The 18,031-nt window shown below is 37.3% G+C and overlaps 1 protein-coding gene across 2 annotated transcripts in view; it reads right to left on the bottom strand.

Annotated features, from left to right (window-relative positions):
* Positions 1-18,031, bottom strand: part of UVRAG (UV radiation resistance associated) — a 324,277-nt gene that overhangs the window by 117,978 nt on the left and 188,268 nt on the right. For both annotated transcript variants that reach the window (XM_052652384.1, XM_052652385.1), the window contains exons 10-12: positions 16,749-16,836; positions 15,812-15,872; positions 6,146-6,311 (exon numbers count right to left, since the gene is read on the bottom strand). In XM_052652384.1, the coding sequence (XP_052508344.1) occupies positions 6,146-6,311; positions 15,812-15,872; positions 16,749-16,836 (315 nt within the window). The remainder of the gene's footprint in view (positions 1-6,145; positions 6,312-15,811; positions 15,873-16,748; positions 16,837-18,031) is intronic.

Genomic DNA, 18,031 nt, shown 5'->3' with positions numbered 1-18,031 from the left:
ATTAAAATAGACTATTCCTTCTCTCATGAGCAGGAGATCCATATGCAGTGACTATGGTCTGGGCCCATGAATATCTGATTTTGGATATATCACAATTTCTTTGTACTCTAGAATTTTTTCTGTTTTTAAAAGAAATCAGAATCAATCAAGTAAAAAAGGCAACTCCTGGCCTTTTAGTCAAGATCTTCCATTGGAATAAACATAAGCACAAAAATATCCATGAAATGGGAAAAGCAGCACTAACATTTCTCTGTTTCAATAATTCCACTAGAGGAAAAGAGCTGACCAGCTCTTAGAGATCTGTAAAAACCTTGTGGTGGACAGGCCAGGAAGTTTCAAAAGTGCCTGCCAATTTACACCACTCCCTATTTCTCCTTCTGAGAATAAAACAAAAAAAAATGTCAGACATCTTTCGAGGACTTGAAAAAGCCAAATGCTCTGACCAGCTATGTCCTAGCTCAATGACTGTTTCACTGCTCTATTGTGAATGTATTACCTAATATTAGGTAATAGGAGCGAAATAACAACAACCAATGCATTTTATTTCAAAAATCACTTTAAAATCTACTTTTCAGTCCTCAGTGAAAAAAGAAATAAGGGGTAAAAGAACATTGCAGCTGGACTATGGCTACATTCCTTTGTGTTTTGTGGTCTGAGCCTCAAAATGAAATGCAGCAAAGATTGCAGAGTTCCCCTTTACAGTGTGCAGGTGCATAAGTAATGGTTTAGGCAAGGCGTCAGTCCAGACCTGGGCTTCAAACAGACCAGACGAAGGGAAAAAACCTAGTTTAGTGAAACTAGCTAAACAGGGCTCTCAACCCTAATGTATCGCATGCCCATAGCGAGCAGCAACAGGTAATCAGAGAGGGCAGAAGCTGAGGATTCCTAGGCCTATTACATTAAATATAATTTGTCCAATGTATCATTTAATTCCTATTTTCTCATGAAGACCTGATTCTACCTAATACCCTGGAAAAGTTCACATCAAAATCAACACACTCTTTCAGTGATCCAGGCTAATAACTGAAAGGTTGATTCAATCAACAACCATAATTAATAAATGCACTTGCATTTAGAGATATATTTACACATCGATGCTGTTCCAAAAAGGATCTGAGGTGCTTTACTGCCCCAGAGGAAAATATTTGACAGTTCATAAAATATAAGACAACATCAACTGTGAACTGAATTATTAACTTATGTACCAATAAGAAAAATATCATTTTTTATTTTTTTATATGATAAAACACCATATCTATCATGCCATTAATTGGAAGATGTATCTCATTTTTAGCAATATTAGTAAGATGTCAAAAGTACTTACATTAGAATCAATAAAATACATTTTTTGTTTCAGTAAAATGGGGAAGACAGAGGTAGAATATAAAATTCATTCACTAAAAAGCAATTCCTGTGGTTATCCTGGCTGCCAAAGGGGAAAAAAAAAAGAGCAATGTAATCACCTAAATCTAACTGGTCTTCCCAGACTGCTTAGGAAAATCACTCAGTCAATAAACAAATCATCACTACTACTCACACTGGAGCATACACTACAAGGAGTGCCCACATGCTGAGCTGCTCCTTCACAAATTAAAGTGCACAGCTGATCTGGAGAAAGAGTATTTATCATTCTGAGGAGTTACCCTCCTTCAAACTCCCAAAGTAATTTCCTACAAAACTATTATTTTAAGGTAGATCATCAAGAGCAAATGTGATAAAAATCTGGAGAGATACATAATTTTATTAATATGGAGCCAAGAGATAGTTGGGAGCGGTGGGCATTCTCCACAAAACTACAAGGTTATCTTTGTGAAAGATATATCTGGTTATGGTATTCTCTCTTAAAATCACCTAGGGGATCCCTTCATCCCTTATAAGTAGTATTTTTCATCATTACAAGAACAAATGGAATGATATCAGCAAAAATGGTAAAGTAGATCAAAGGACTTGTCCCCCTAGAGAAACACTGAAAAAAAGAAAATCAAGCAAAAACTGTCCATCAAAGGTTCACAACTGGCTGAACAATCAATCAAGAAAAAGGAAACTCAAAATTAGAAGGAACACTTTGCAGTATTTTTACTTATCCTGTCCCTCACCTCCTCTGGAGCTCAGCAGTGGTCCTACAGACAGCAGACTGCCAGGGTGAGGCCCTGACTCCTGGTTCTTAAGGGAGCAGAGCAGATCTTATTTTTTTTACCAGCACAGTAAAAAATTTGTGTTGGTTTGTCCTAACTTGTCTGGGGGCAACCTGAAGGATGAATGCAAGGCACTTGCCTTTGTTTTGCCTAGTCAGAACTCACTCAGAGAGTAAAAACAGGACAATGTTCAAGAAGTAAGGCAAACAAACAAACCTAACTACTTCCTTAGGCAAAAGATTAAGGCTGAGACACACAACAGACTGTCTAGTCTGGGAGGAACAGCTCAGGAGAACTTCTTTCAGAAATGAGTGTATTCAAAAGTACACTGTGGAATCAGAAGTTATGGTGGGAATGTAAGTGGGTGCAGCTACTGGGCAAAACAGTAAGGAGATTCTTCAGAAAACTAAAACAGAATTGCCATATGATTCAACAATCCCACTCCTGAACGTATATCCAGAGAAAAACATGGCTTGAAAAGACACATGCACTGCAATGTTCATCACACCATCGCTTACCATAGCCAAGATATAGATGCAACCTAAATATCCACTGACAGATGAATGGATAAAGAAAATATAGTACATATAACAATGGACTATTACTCAGCCATAAAAAAGAATAAAATAATGCCATCTGTAGCCACATGGATGGACATGAAGATTACTGACTAACTGATGTTAGTCAGACAAAGACAAGTATCTTATGATATAGCTTATATGAAGAATCTTAAAGAATGAACTCTGGTGTTGGAGAAGACACTTGAGCGTCCCTTGGACTGCAAAGAGGTCCAACCAGTCCATCCTAAAGGAGATCGGTCCTGGGTGTTCACTGGAAGGACTGATGCTAAAGCTGAAACTCCAGTACTTTGACCACCTCATGCAGAGTTGACTCGTTGGAAAAGATCCTGATGTGGGAGGGATTGGGGGCAGGAGGAGAAGGGGACAACAGAAGATGAGATGGCTGGATGGCATCACCGACTCAATGGACATGAGTTTGAATGAATTCCGGGAGTTGGTGATGGACAGGGAGGCCTGGCATGCTGCGATTCATGGCGTTGCAAAGAGTCAGACACGGCTGAGTGACTGAACTGAACTGAACTGGAAGAATGATACAAATGAACTTCTTTACAAAACAGAAACAGACTCACAGAGAGCAGACTTATGGTTACCAGGGGTGAAGGGTCAGGGGAGGGATAGATTAGGAGTTTGAGAATGACATGTATACACTGCTGTATTTAAAACAGATAACCAACAAGGACCTACTGTATTTTGTAGGTATATCTGTTCAGTATTCTGTAATAACCTAAGTGGCAAAAGAATTAGAAAAAGAATAGATACATGTATATGTTTACCTGAATCACTTTGCTGTGCACATGAAACTAACACACTATTGTTAATCGACACTCCAATAAGAAACAAAAATTAAATAGATAAAAGGTTTTAAAAATACAAAGGATGTTGTATACATGCTCAGAACACAATGCATGCTCAGAGAAGACCTGAGAAGACCCTAGGCTTTCACCTCTGGCTAACTGCTAGGCTTACTATACGAGGTGAAGGCTAAGGGCTTCTGGTTGAAATGAAAGGACACTACACAGTTCCTGAAACTGAACAAAGAAACAAAGGTCTCCAGTGAAGATAACTACACAGGTAAACTAAGAGGACAGCAGTACGGGCACACAATGCATCAAGATGTCATCAGTGACAACAAGAACCTACACGTGAGGGAACAGAGGCACAGAGGAGCAGAGTTTCTACATACTAATGAAGCTACTACTACTACTACTACTAAGTCGCTTCAGTCGTGTCCGACTCTGTGTGACCCCATAGACAGCAGCCCACCAGGCTCACCCGTCCCTGGGATTCTCCACGCAAGAACACTGGAGTGGGTTGCCATTTCCTTCTCCAGTACTAATGAAGCTAAGTGGCTATTATTTCAAAGTAGACTGTTATAGAAATGTTCACTGTAATCCCAGAGTCACCAATAAGAAAATATCTTAAATACACTGAAAAAGAAACGAGATGGGAATCAAAATGGTACACTACAAAAAATCAATGAAGAAAAAAAAAAGGCAGTAATGGAGGAAAATGAGGCCCCAAAAAAGGTCTAAGAAATATGGGGGGTGGGGTTGGGGAATGGCAGAAGGAAGTCCTTTTATACCACAAATTATGTTAAACAGAAGTAAAGGAAACTCTCCAATCAAAAGGCAAAGATCTGCAGAAAGGAGTTAAAATGATCCACTATATACTGCCTATGAGACTCATTTTAGATGCAAAGACACAAATATGTTCAAAGTGAAAAGATGGGAAAGATATTCCCAAATACAGTAACCAAAAGAGAGCTGAGAAGTCATGCTAATATCAGGCAAAATAGTTTTTAGGTCAAACTTGTTTCAAGAGGCAAAAAAGTTCATTATATAATGATAAAAGGGTTAGTTCATCAAGAAACAGTATCTGAAAACATACGCACCAAATGACAGAACCCCCAAATGAAAGAAGCAAACATTGACAGAATTGAAGGAGAAATAGTCCTACAGTAATAGCTGGAGAGTTTAACACTCCATTTTCAATAATGGACAGTATAGCTCGACAGAACATCAATAAGGACATCTAAGACTTGACAACACTATAAACGAACCAAAACTAACACGTACATAGAACATTACATCTAACAATAGAAGATAGTTTCTTCTCAAATATGTGTGCAACATTCTCTAGGACAAACCATATATTAGGCAACAAAACAAGCCTTAATAAATTTAAACATACTGAACTCATACAAACTATCTATTTCTCCATCACAATGGAATTAAACTAGAGTTCAATAACAGAAGGAAAACTAGAAAATTCACAAATGTGAAAACTAAACCCTTTTAAAACAACCAATGGGTTAACTGAAGAAATCACATGGGGAATTAGAAAATACTTTGAGATGAATGAAAATAAAAATGCAGCATGCCACAATTTATTGTGGAAATAGAAGTTTAAAGATATAAACATTGACACTAAAAATGAAAGCTCTCCTATCAGTAACCTAACTTTACTTCTAAGTAATAGAAAATGAAACCCAAAGCTAGCAGAATGAAGGAAATAATAAAGATTAGAGTGGAGATAAAAGAGAATACAAAAATAATAAAATCAACAAAATAAAAAAGCGAGTTCTTTGAAAAGATCCATCAATTCTTATTCTAGATCAGTTTTTCACATCAATAAGAAAATAAAAGACAAACAGCTAAAATTAGAAATGAGAATAGACATCATTAAAGACCTTACAGAAATGAAAAGGATTATAAAATAATACTATGAACATCTATCACCAACAAATTACATAACCTAAGATGAAATTGTATTGTTCTTGGAAACACACAAATTATCTAAACTGAGTCAAGAATATATAAAAAATATGAACAGACCTATAATTGAAACACTAATCAAAAACCTCCCAACAAAGAAAAGTACAAAATCACATGGCTCCACTGGTAAATTCTAACAAACATTTAAAACAAGAATTAACAGCAAACCTCAAACTCTTCCAGGAAAGAAGAGAGGGAATACTTCAGAATGCTTTCTGTAAGGCCACTACTGCATGCATGTCACTCAGCTGTGTCCAACTCTTTGCAACCTGTGGACTGTAGTCCCCCGGGCTCCTCTGTCTGTGGAATTTTACAGGCAAGAATACTGGAATGGGTTGCCATTTCCACCTTTAGGGGCTCTTCCTGACCCAAGGATTGAACTTGCATCTCCAGCATCTCCTGCATTGGCAGGTGGATTCTTTACCACTGAGCCACCTGGGAAGCCCCGATACTTGCCTCACAAAAGCAAATTAAACTTGAATGGGTCAATTTTGCTATCACTAGCAATTCTGTCTACATTTTATTTAAAAGAAATGGAGCACTACACAAAGGATATACAAAAATTACCACAATCTAGGTCACCTTTTATATTTTTAATACACTTGATGCTTCATACTGGCCCAATGTTAAAAGTATATTGTAAAAGGATACTTACTCTCTCTCCTTTTCAGTCAGCTTGTCATTAATATTATCTTTGATTGTTGATCTAGATCCCTTATGAATTACAGGGTATCTGAGGGGCACTTGTAGGAAAAAGGAGATCATGGATACCAAATGTGCAGTATAACCAAGGGCAACAGCAATGCTCCCATCATCTTTTGCTGTTAATTCAAAACAGAGAAACAGAAAACAGCTATTTACTTCATAAATGTAGCCACAAGATCATAACGAATCAATTTCAAGAGATTTTATAAGAGATAATTGAAAACATATTATTCACCTATCTAAATTATATGATTTTACACACATCTAAATATATTAATAAGATTTGAAATTTCATCTACTATATTTAAAACTATTTCCCAATAATTAATGTGGTGAGATTAACATTTGATATATAATCTTTAGAGTTCTTAGTACAGTCTAGTCTTCAATACTTTCTTTCCCAGCATTTTTAATGCCAAAAATAATACCTGAGTCTATTATACAATGTGAAAATTAGTTTCAGAGATTTAAACATTGCATATTATATAAACATCATACATTTTATTCGTTAACTACTTTACCAAGCAAAATAGTTGTACTGTTATACTACTGTACAACATTATTAATTCCAAGGTGAAGTGAAATAGCATAGCACATCCTTATAGGGTACATTCTCAATATTCATAAAGAGAGCATTGTTTAAATAAGTCAGTGATGTTTGAGATAGGATAGAGAAAAAAAGTGTTTTCAATAGTAAAAGGTAAAAAACCCACTTTGTTCATATATTAATACGTCCTATTGATATAATTTCGGTGGAAGGAAGTATCAGAAAAAGAATACATGTATCCTACAGTACATATCTTATAAGAAATCACAGATCTTTAACTCAACATTTAGATTTCTGCTACTGCCTATGAAGTAATAATCAAGTATTCAGAACTGAGAATAATGCAATAAGAAGTTTTAAGCTTGCCCCAAGGGAGAAAAAAAGTAACTGCTTGGTATATGATATTCTTAAAATACTTTAAAAAGTTCTCTCTTTGTCTCTCTCTCTCTCTCTGTCTCTCTCACACACAGACACAGACACAGACACAGACACACAGATTTAACACATACCTGGAATACTTCTGGCTACAGAAAGGCTAAAATGATAGAGATGACCTTGGCTTGAGTATTTCCTGATTTCTAAGAGTAACTTTAACTTCAATTGTTAGTAATATTTCCCACGTTCTTCTTTTATATTTAAACCTGGTCATCTAAGCACTATCTTCTTACTGTACAGGAAAGCCACTATTGCCATATACCACTCAGTACATTCTCCACACTTGACTCCCAAAACACATGCTTTGATCATACTGTAAAAATAGGTAGCTTTTATTATACACTTTTTTTTTCCTGCTAGGAATTGACCATGGTGCTCTATTTCTGGCAGTCACTCATTCATAAAAAATTAATAAACTGGGCATGTTTTATATGCTATTTCTTTCAATTTACAGATGAAAAAATAAGGTTCAAGAAGTTAAGGAACCTGTTCAAACTAATACAGCGAGTATAGCAGTTGACCTGACACCAAGGCCTTTGTCTTTTAGCACTCTACCATACTGTTGCAGAACGTTGCTGTGGAATACATAACAATTTAAACTTGGGAGTCTAGAAGCATATGACACATGTTTATTATTTCAGTTTCTTCACTCTTTTCTAATAAGAGCAAAAAACACATAAAAAGTCTGTGAATCTTTGGTGACATGTTCTCTCAAATCAAACTGATGAAAAAAAAAAAAATCAAACAGCATTCCTTTCAACTGACTACTGGGCCTGGCTTAACTGACAAGAACTAACTATTTTTAGAGACCATGTGCTCCTGGTTCAGTCCCACTCAAGCACCTTTAGTACTACAATACTTTACTTCTGTTGAAATCTGCACATCAGATTACCTCAGAGACTAAAATTACACTGTAAATTCATCACAATATAGTTTAATCATCATATAATATCAGAGCTGGGAGAAGCCTTAGAAATCACTGAATCTGATGCTACTAATTGAGAAATGAGAAAAATAAGATTCAAGTGGTATAAGTGAGTTAGTCAAAGCTGTGTAAGTAAAAACTAGGAATGCGGGAGTAAGAGATTGTATCTACAACCCAGCCCCTTCAAGTATCTATCCGTGGAATCACAGCTGGGACGAGTCCATTGAAAGAGGTTGCTGAATCCCACCTCCTGTTTTCTTTAAGAATAGGGCTTATTAAGTTTAAAATATTCCTATTAGTACAAGCACTTGGTCTTTAAGAATCCTCTTTTGAAGGGAGAGGAAAAGAGGAAGAAAAAGAAAACTTTCAGTAAGTAATGAGGAACAAACTACATTAAGTTTGGACTTTCCTTCGTGTGCTTTGGGATTTCCAGGAGGTGCAGTGGTAAAGAATCTGTCTGGCAAGCAGAAGAGGCAGGTTCGAATCCTGTGTCAGGATCGATTCCCTAGAATGGAAAATTGCAACCTGCTTCAGTATTCTTGCCTGGAAAATTCCACAGAAAGAGGAGCCTGGTAGGTGAGAGTCCATAGGGTTGCAGAGTCGAACACGACTGAGTGACTTAGCACCCACATGCATATGTGCTTTATACTAAGCTTTTATTTTCCTATATGACCTACAGGAAAGGATTTGAAAACTTCCAAAAATCAGAGGGCCTCTTAGCCTGCCAAACAGGTCAAATGCAAACTATGAATGTTTAAAAAACCTATCCAACATTAAACACTCAAGCATCTCCATTTTTCTGTATTACTAAAAGGGTAATACTAAAGCATTACATTTGTCTGTTTCAAGGACACATCTACATAAGTAGTAAAAGAACAAAAATTGGTCTTCTAACATTACCTCCTTTCAATAAAATAATTTTGTTTAAATTAAACATAAAAGGGCATCTCTAACAGAATCCTGTATACATACAGGAAAAACCAAAAAGAAATAGCAAAAACTGAAAACTGGGTAATACTGGAAATCAGCTTTGATTCTGGTTATTCACACTCACCATTATTTCTACCACAAGACTCCCCCAACTCACCCATTAAAAACCCTAGGGTTGCTTCCCATTCCAGGCCATAGTGCTCAGTCACAGCCTCACAGTTAAACACCATGGTGTTGGATTTCCAATATTGAAGCTTTATATTAAAAAGCATTTTAAAAGGACCATGGGTGAGGCATTACAGGGCCCACGGGTACTCCAATACCCTCGAAAGGAAAACCACCTCCTGGTAGGGAAGTCACTTTCATCACCCCAAGACCACTGAATCTCCAGTGGGAAAATGTGAGCTCATGTGGTTAATTATGGCTATTGCTGGCCACGAAACCTTAGATGTCACATTCTGTTGCCAATCACTTTAGCTAAAAAAACTGAAAGGTTTAAGGTTTCCAGCATTCCAAGATCTAAAAGACTTTTTACCTGCCAAAGCCAAAACCTGGCTCTCTGGGGTGTGCTTTTCCCGGAACCATTAATGACGTCCCTAACACCTGATGCAGAGCAGAGGCTTGTGTTCCTTATGCTGCTCTGTGGGTTAAAGAGGTCACAGATGACAGGCTTGTTGGTGAAAAGAAGCTAAAGGGGTAATGGGAGGGTTCAGGGAAGAACAGGAATAAGCTGTTAAGACTCAGGTAAAGGAAAAAAGCCCTGATTAAAATAATGTTTTAACGGGCTTACAAATAAAACAAAATTCTGCAGTTTCCTCACAATAAATATTTCCTATTTGTTTTTTTAAATGTAGGTAGCTACATTTACTGGGGGTGTAGTAATTTTTGTGATAATATATCTTTTATATAATTTGTCTTTTTTTTTTTCAAGCTGAAAAGACGCAGACATGCATTTATTTTGGTTAATTAAGATAATAATGTGGGTCTGATTCACATTACATTACAGATCTTCCTCAGTTTACAATGGGTTTACATCCCGATAAATTCATTGCAAGTTGAAAATCTTGTAGGCTGAAAATGTTTTAAAATGGATTTAAAATATCTAACCTAGTCTTGCCTAGTCTATTTTAAGCATGCTCAAAACAATTACATTAGCCTCTTTTATGTAATCTTTATGATAATAGATTCCACAAACTCACAATGGCCATGACAACATTATAAATTAAAATGTCTCTTTGACTTACATGTTGGACAAATTATTAATATTCAAATGCATCCAAGTACAATAAGTGATCTAAAAGCTCTTACCATCCTGCCTTCCCAATCACTGAGGCAGCTGATTTGGTAAGGAACCAAGCACCCACTGATCCAGACAGGACAAAATATTTAAGACTCTAATCATTGCCACAGCATCTATGGAATCATTCCACGTTCTCAATGAGACAGTGTTTGACATATGGACTCTCCTTTCCAAGAAATCATGCCTGCATAAAGGGATACAGACACAGAAGGAAATCTGGGTCTCATTACCACAAAAGGCTCTGTGTTATAGATTACTTAAAAACACACCCAAACAGTTTTTTTTCTTTTTTTTCTTTTTTTGGATGAGAAATGTCCCAGTCAATGGAACTCAAGTGAATGCCCTTCACGGGACAACTTTCCCCACTTGTGTCCAGGTCTCTCTGCTATATTCTAACAGAAACTTACCCAGTTAGAAAGAAGAACACAACAGATGCTGGGCCACTATGCAGGAGTTTCCCAAACAGTATGAAGCCATGCAATGCAAAGCCTATCCCAGCAAACTTTCATGAATATAACAGAATACCAGCTTAGATTTCCAGCACTAGAGTCTTACTAAGCATGCAGCTGCTACACAACACTAAAAACTTGCTAGATGTCTGGAAGAGGTTATTATTCAAAACAAGGAGGAAAACTGCGTCATGACAGGAGTAATACAGGCCTTAAAATCAGGCCAACCAGGGAGGACTTTAGTTCTGCCACTGGCTAGTATGACTCTTCGGAAAAATTAACTAATCTCACTGAGCCTCAATTTTCTTGTCTTCAGAAAAAAACAACAAAAAAAGAGCTGAGGATAATTCTTTCCCTCACAGAAGGAACTGATTCTCACAGAGGCGGGAATTAGGTAAACAAGACAGCATCATGTATGATGTCCCATGTTACATATTTCTACTCACTGAATCTAAAATTTCCATCCTTCTTTCAACAAGGCAATACTATTTTATCTTTAAAAATACCTCAGGTTATCATCTTCTCTGTAAGACTTCCTGATAGATCTGATTATTCCCACTTCTTTAAGTCCCACATAGCTGGTATAAACTTCTAAAGTGCCTGACACAGAGTACAAATTCAAGAGGTATTTATTGATTGGCTTGATTACAAGTTAACCTCAAGTGGCCCGAAGCTTCACTGAGGTAGGATCAATGCCTTGGTCACCTCTGCATACCCCTAGCACCTGGCACCATAAATGACACACACAAGGCACTCAGTAAATTCAAAAGTACATGGAAGTACCTTGCAGAATGCGAACATAGATTTTAAAGTCCAATACTACCATATGTGCTTCTTAAAACCAATTCCTACAAGTTATGGTAAGTAAATAGGGCCTTAGAGGAAAATTAAACATTTACTTCATTTTTTTAGCAGTAAAGACTGCACTAAAAGATAAACTAATTTTTTTAGGGGAAGAAGGAATGTATTCAGCTTGGATGAATAGACAGGGAACAAAAGCTGGAAAAAATTAGGAAACAAATCAACTCCAGAAAACAAAAATAGAATCAGGGAACATCCCAGAATGAACTGAGGTGATACTCTAAAACCGGTAGTATCCCTGCTTCTCTTGTTGCCACCTCTCAAATCATTCTACATGTAGCAGCCAGAGTGACTTAAAAAACAGCAATTCGTATCATCCCCCTTCTTGAAGCTCTTCAGGGTTTCCCACTCCACTGAGAATAAAATAGAAACTCCTTTCAGTGGCCTCAAGACCCTGGCTGACTCTCCTACATCTACTGATGGAATTCTTCTCTTTTCTCACCCTGCCCCAGCCACACAGGTTTGCTCTGGTCTGTCCTTCCTTCCTCTCTCTGGCAACTAATTCCAATTACATTTATTGAATGCCTTCTATAGGAAAAGCTCTTCCAAATGCTATCTCATTCAATCATCACAATGAACTGAAGATGTAAATATTACCTCATTTTACAGGTGAAGAAATTCAGTTCAGTTCAGTTCAGTCGCTCAGTCGTGTCCAACTCTTTGCAACCCCATGAACTGCAGCACGCCATGCCTCCCTGTCCATCACCAACTCCCGGAGCCTACCCAAACTCATGTCTATTGAATTGGTGATGCCATCCAACCATCTCATCCTGTCGTCCCCTTCTCCTCCTGCCTTCAATCTTTCCCAGCATCAGGGTCTTTTCCAATCAGTCAGCTCTTCGCATTAGGTGGCCAAAGTATTGGAGTTTCCGCTTCAACATCAGTCCTTCCAATGAACACCCAGGACTGATCTCCTTTAGGATGGACTGGTTGGATCTCCTTGCAGTCCAAGGGACTCTCAAGAGTCTTCTCCAACACCACAGTTCAAAAGCATCAATTCTTTCATGCTCAGCTTTCTTTATAGACCAACTCTCACATCCATACATGACTTAAGCTCTGAGAAATTACATGATTTTCCCAGAATACACGTATCTTCTCCCAAGCCCTTACCCTGAATTTTTTCAGATATATCAAGCCAATTCCTCAGAATCCTCAATCATGATGCCCCCCTCTTCTAAGAATTCTTCTCCCCCAGCTGTAGTGGGTGAAGTGTATAACTCTTTGCAACCCCATGGACTATAGTCCATGGAATTCTCCGGGCCAGAATACTGGAGTGGGTAGCCATTCCCTTCTCCAGGGGATCTTCCCAACCCAGGGATCGAACCCAGGTCAACAGCATGGCAGGCAGATTCTTTACCAGCTGAGCCACCAGGGAAGCCTGGTTCCTTTCAGCCTTCATATTTTCTGTTAAACATTTCTCCTCAGAGAGATCTTCTCTGATTGCTTTATCTACAGTGAAAGTGAAAAGTGAAGTCGCTCAGTCGTGTCCGACTCTTTGTGACCCCGTGGACTGTAGCCCACCAGGCTCCTCCGTCCATGGGATTCTCCAGGCAAGAGTACTGGAGTGGGTTGCCATTTCCTTCTCCAGAGGATCTTCCCGACCCAGGGATCTAACCCAGGTCTCCTGCATTGCAGGCAGACGCTTTAACCTCTGAGCCACCAGGGAAGCCCTACGGTAGGTTTCCCTATTCTCTAAGATAGCATACTCTTTTATTAAATACTTCTTTTCTTATTTACGGCCTTTATTTTTTTATCTCCTTTAAGAGATTGTATGCTCTATGAAAGAAGAGAATATATTTGCTTTTTCCATCGTCATATCCTCAAAGTGGCACATGCCTGGCATTAGGTGCTCAGTTGATATTTTTTTCAATGAAAGAATATTCTGTATTCCTACAACCTGGCCCAGGGCTCAAGGTACTTATTAGGTTTATTAAATAAATGAAAGAAAGAAAGAATAGGGAAGAAGATGTGTCATGAACTTCAAGACACCATGACCTAAAATGAACACCAAAGCACGTGTTATGACTTACAGAGATGAGTGGGAACACTGTACAATGGAAAACAGACAAATCCCAGCAAGATCTTTACCTAGTTTTGTGGTCTTGAGCAAGACACTAAGTAGCTCATTCACACATTATAAAATGAGATTATACCACCTTTCTTACTGGGTTATTTTGTTTTCCAAAGGATTAAAGATAAGGCAAAATGTCTTGTTCTTAAATAAAGTCTTAACAATCATGTGAAGTACGTAGTATGTGAACTAACGTGTTCATACTATCAATTAGAAGATCAACTCAAAGCTTAGATGACTTTGGTCCAAAGTTCATGGTTTCTTAAAGGGAACCAGGATTCAAATACAGGTCTTCCCATTCCTGTTTTAATCACATAAAAAAATTTTTTTTAATTGCAGTATAGTTGAATGGTAGCTTAGTTGGTAAAGAATCTGCTGCAGTGCAGGAGACTCAGGCTAGATACCTGGGTCAGAAAGATCCCCTGGAGAAGGAAATGGCAAACTACTCCAGTATTCCTGCCTGAAAAGTCCCATGCACAGAGGAACCTGGTGGGCTACAGCCCACAGGGTTGCAAAAGTCAGACACAATTTAGCAACTAAACTACCACAAGAGTTGAATTTACAACATTGTATTAATTTCTGCTGTACAGCAAAGTCACTCAGTTATATATATATAACTATACACACACACACACACACACACACACACATTCTTTTTTGTATTCTTTTCCATTATGGTTTATCAAGGATATTGAATATGGTTCTCTTTCCTATACAGTGGGACCTTGTTGTCAGTTTGCATCTACTAATCCCAAACTCCCGCTCCTACCTTCTACCATCCCTTTCCCTCTTGGCAACCACTAGCCTATTCTCTGGAGAAGGCAATGGCACCCCACTCCAGTACTCTTGCCTGGAAAATCCCATGGATGGAGGAGCCTGGTAGGCTGTAGTCCATGGGGTTGCTAAGAGCCGGACATGACTGAGCGACTTCCCTTTCACTTTTCACTTTCATGCATTGGAGAAGGAAATGGCAACCCACTCCAGTGTTCTTGCCTGGAGAATCCCAGGGATAGGGTAGCCTGGTGGGCTGCCGTCTATGGGGTCGCACAGAGTCGGACATGACTGAAGCAACTTAGCAGCAGCAGTAGCCTATTCTCTATGTTCCTGATTCTAGTTTTTCTTAGCTAGGTTCATGTATAACACTTTTTACATTATGTCCCAACTACTTGTAAAGGACAAAGAAAGTAATACACTAAAGCAGTCTTAAATGTTAAAGGATCACAAATAACAGATTCTTTATAGGGAAATGGAAGGAAGTCCCAATATGAACGAGTAATGCTCTATTCTGGAGTAACTTATTCCCAAATAGATTAATGTGCTGCTGCTGCTAAGTCACTTCAGTCGTGTCCAACTCTGTGCGACCCCATGGATGGCAGCCCACCAGGCTCCCCCGTAGCTTTGGGTATAATCTATTGAACTTCTTAGTAGTCAAAGCATTGTTTACATTAGGAGAAAAGAACCCGCTTTGCTAACAATAAAAGTCATCTTCCTACCCAAATGTCAAATTAAGTTCTTTTCTCTGGCATACTGGTAAAGAGATTACAAAAAATATTTTAAAATATAGCTATTACTGTGAATGCTATTTGTAACATCTTTAATGTAAATTTCTTTTAATTAAAGAAGACAGAAATGACAGTATAACAAGTTTAACCTGTGGGAGTGGGAATGTCACAAAATTTAATTTTCAAATACATTTTATGTTAGCAGAAATATAACTTTATAAACAGAGCAGACCAAGGTTTATGCTTTGCTCCCAACACAATTTTTTCATGAAAAATCAAACTAAAAGGACAGGAATATTATTAGTATTCTTGAGAAGCCTACTGTCTGATTTTCTTAAACCCCATTCAAAAACTATTTTAACTTTCAAATAGAAAGCTCAACAATTTTCCCCCCATAATTAGACCAAATATCCTCTTAAGTCTTCCATCAGGGATCAGTTTGAGTTATCTATTTACTTACAATTGGGAAGGGACAGAAGGTTCCAGAACTTTTCTGGAAGAAGGGACAGGCAACCAACATTTCAAGATAGCTCTTTTTCCTTGCAGCACACCCATATTTTATACCAAATCTTTAGAAGTAAAAAGAAATAAAATACCTTGGAAGTCCTCAGAATTGGGCAACTTGACACTACATACAAAGTAATCTTTATGGTCATTCTGTGAATATAACCAAAGAATGAAATTAATTTTATGTATAAACAAAGAAGCTCTAAATATAAAAAATTTAGGGGTAAATTCAAAGACAATACTGTCATAGATATAAAATATTACCCTAATTGTTGAAGCGGAATACATGATGATTTATTATACTATTATCTGCATCTTGATATACACTCTAAATTTTCTATATAATACATTTTAAAACATATCTAACAAAAAGTCATGTAAAACTTTAACCATAAAGCTAACTATTCTTTGACCAATTCAAAGCTATAAATGAGAATTTTTAAGTAGAATTGACAAGAGTCTGTGAGTAATTTATCCTATTAGCTTTCCTCTCAGAAAATTAGCCTTTTAAGTCACTTTTCATTAGAAAGAAAACAAAACCACCAAATTTAGCAGATTTAATTCTCTAAAAAAGAATCCTAATAATTTACATTTGTACTTACTCTAAGAAACCAAATTCAGAAACTTAACATCTTGACAGCTACCACAGGAATATCTTAAGTAATACTAATAAATATAAATTAATTAATATATTTGAAGCAATGTGTATGTATCTGCATGCATGTCTCAGATAAGGTAGAAGCTGATAATGTGGTTGAGAGAAAAAGTCCTAAAGAAACCAGAAATAATTTGGCATTCTTTCAGGTGAAGATGAGTTCACTCCACCACTAAATTGACAGAAAAAAATAAACTAGTGAAACCTAATGCCAACTAATTCTAAATCTACTTTTTAAATAAATATTAGCTTCTGAATGAATAATAACAGCATATGATTAAGACTAGAGCAATGATGTTTTCTTTGAGAGGAAATTTCAAATAGAACTCTCTTAAAAAAATTTTTTTTCCCCCAGAAAATCTGAAACTTACCAAATCAATAGGGTAAATGTAGGAAAGCTCAGATAGTAACTGCCTGCAACGAATTGTCAGCTGAGCATTAGTCTTCAGACAGAGTTCTCTAATGAGGAAAGAAAAAAGCACATTTGTTAAAAACGCAAAAAACAAACACACTTGCTTGCTTTGTAATGGTTATTTCCAACTAACTGACACAGAGAAAAATTAAATGATCTGTACTTGGCCACAGAAATTCAGAAGCAGAAGCAAGAATAATAGCTAACATGAGTCCTGACCTATCTCTATATACCATCAATCACCCTAACTATATAAGGAGGCCTATTGTATGTATCCAGCACCATGAAAAGAGAGGTAAAACATACAAATAATCATTGACTGGACACCTACTGCTATATGCCAGGAACTTTACAAATGGCTTTAATTATCATATCAATGACAACTTACTTGGTTGATATTACTATACCTATTTTACCAACAAGAAAACAAGATCTAGAGAGGATCGGTAAACTGACCAAAATCTCATTTAAACTGAGGCCATTTTGCAGGAAATACCCATATGGTATTTCCTCAAAACAGCATTCTACTTTCATTTATAACTACAAATGTTATAACTACCTCAAAAAATAACCTGCTGTCATATTACAAAATAAAAGAATAAAAGGACAAAGCCAAAAGGTGTGGCATGAGATGCTGCTGCTTTTCCCTTACACTATTTAAGAAACATGACTAACAGTAAATTATCCATAGAGCATATTACCTTCTCAACTGTGTCAACAATTAAAAAGGAGGTAATTTAGGAAACGCACTAGGTTAGAGTAGAACACAAAGCAGTACAATGCAAAGAGAGCTGAAACTTAAAGGCATCTAGTTCTGCTTTCCTAGTGAATCAGACAAAAAGTAACCTCCACAGCTTTGCCATCCTATCTGCAAATTGAGAGGATTAGATTAGATGATCTCCAAGGTTCTTTCCAGGTTTCTTAATTGCTAAAGTTTCTTAAACAAAAATGCACAATGGGATGACTTTCCAGTAAAAGTGAGTGAAGATGACAAGAAGATCAGAGGTGGCAACAAGTTAAGCATGTGCTGCAAAAAATAAAGGGAAAAACTATTAGCATTTGTTAAACGAATGTCATGGAGCAACCGACATTAGCTACAGTTCTATCTCCAGTGCATGTGCAATTGGTAGTGTCTGACTGCTTGTGACCCCATGGACTGTAGCCCGCCAGGCTCCTCTATCCATGGAATTCTCCAGGCAAGAATACTGGAGTGGGTTGCCATGTCCTCCTCCAGGGGACTTT

The sequence above is a fragment of the Budorcas taxicolor genome, chromosome 15, assembly GCF_023091745.1.
Source record: "Budorcas taxicolor isolate Tak-1 chromosome 15, Takin1.1, whole genome shotgun sequence".
NCBI classification, from domain to species: domain Eukaryota; kingdom Metazoa; phylum Chordata; class Mammalia; order Artiodactyla; family Bovidae; genus Budorcas; species Budorcas taxicolor.
Note: the sequence above shows the minus strand (reverse complement) of the source record. Positions and strands in the feature narration are given on the sequence as shown.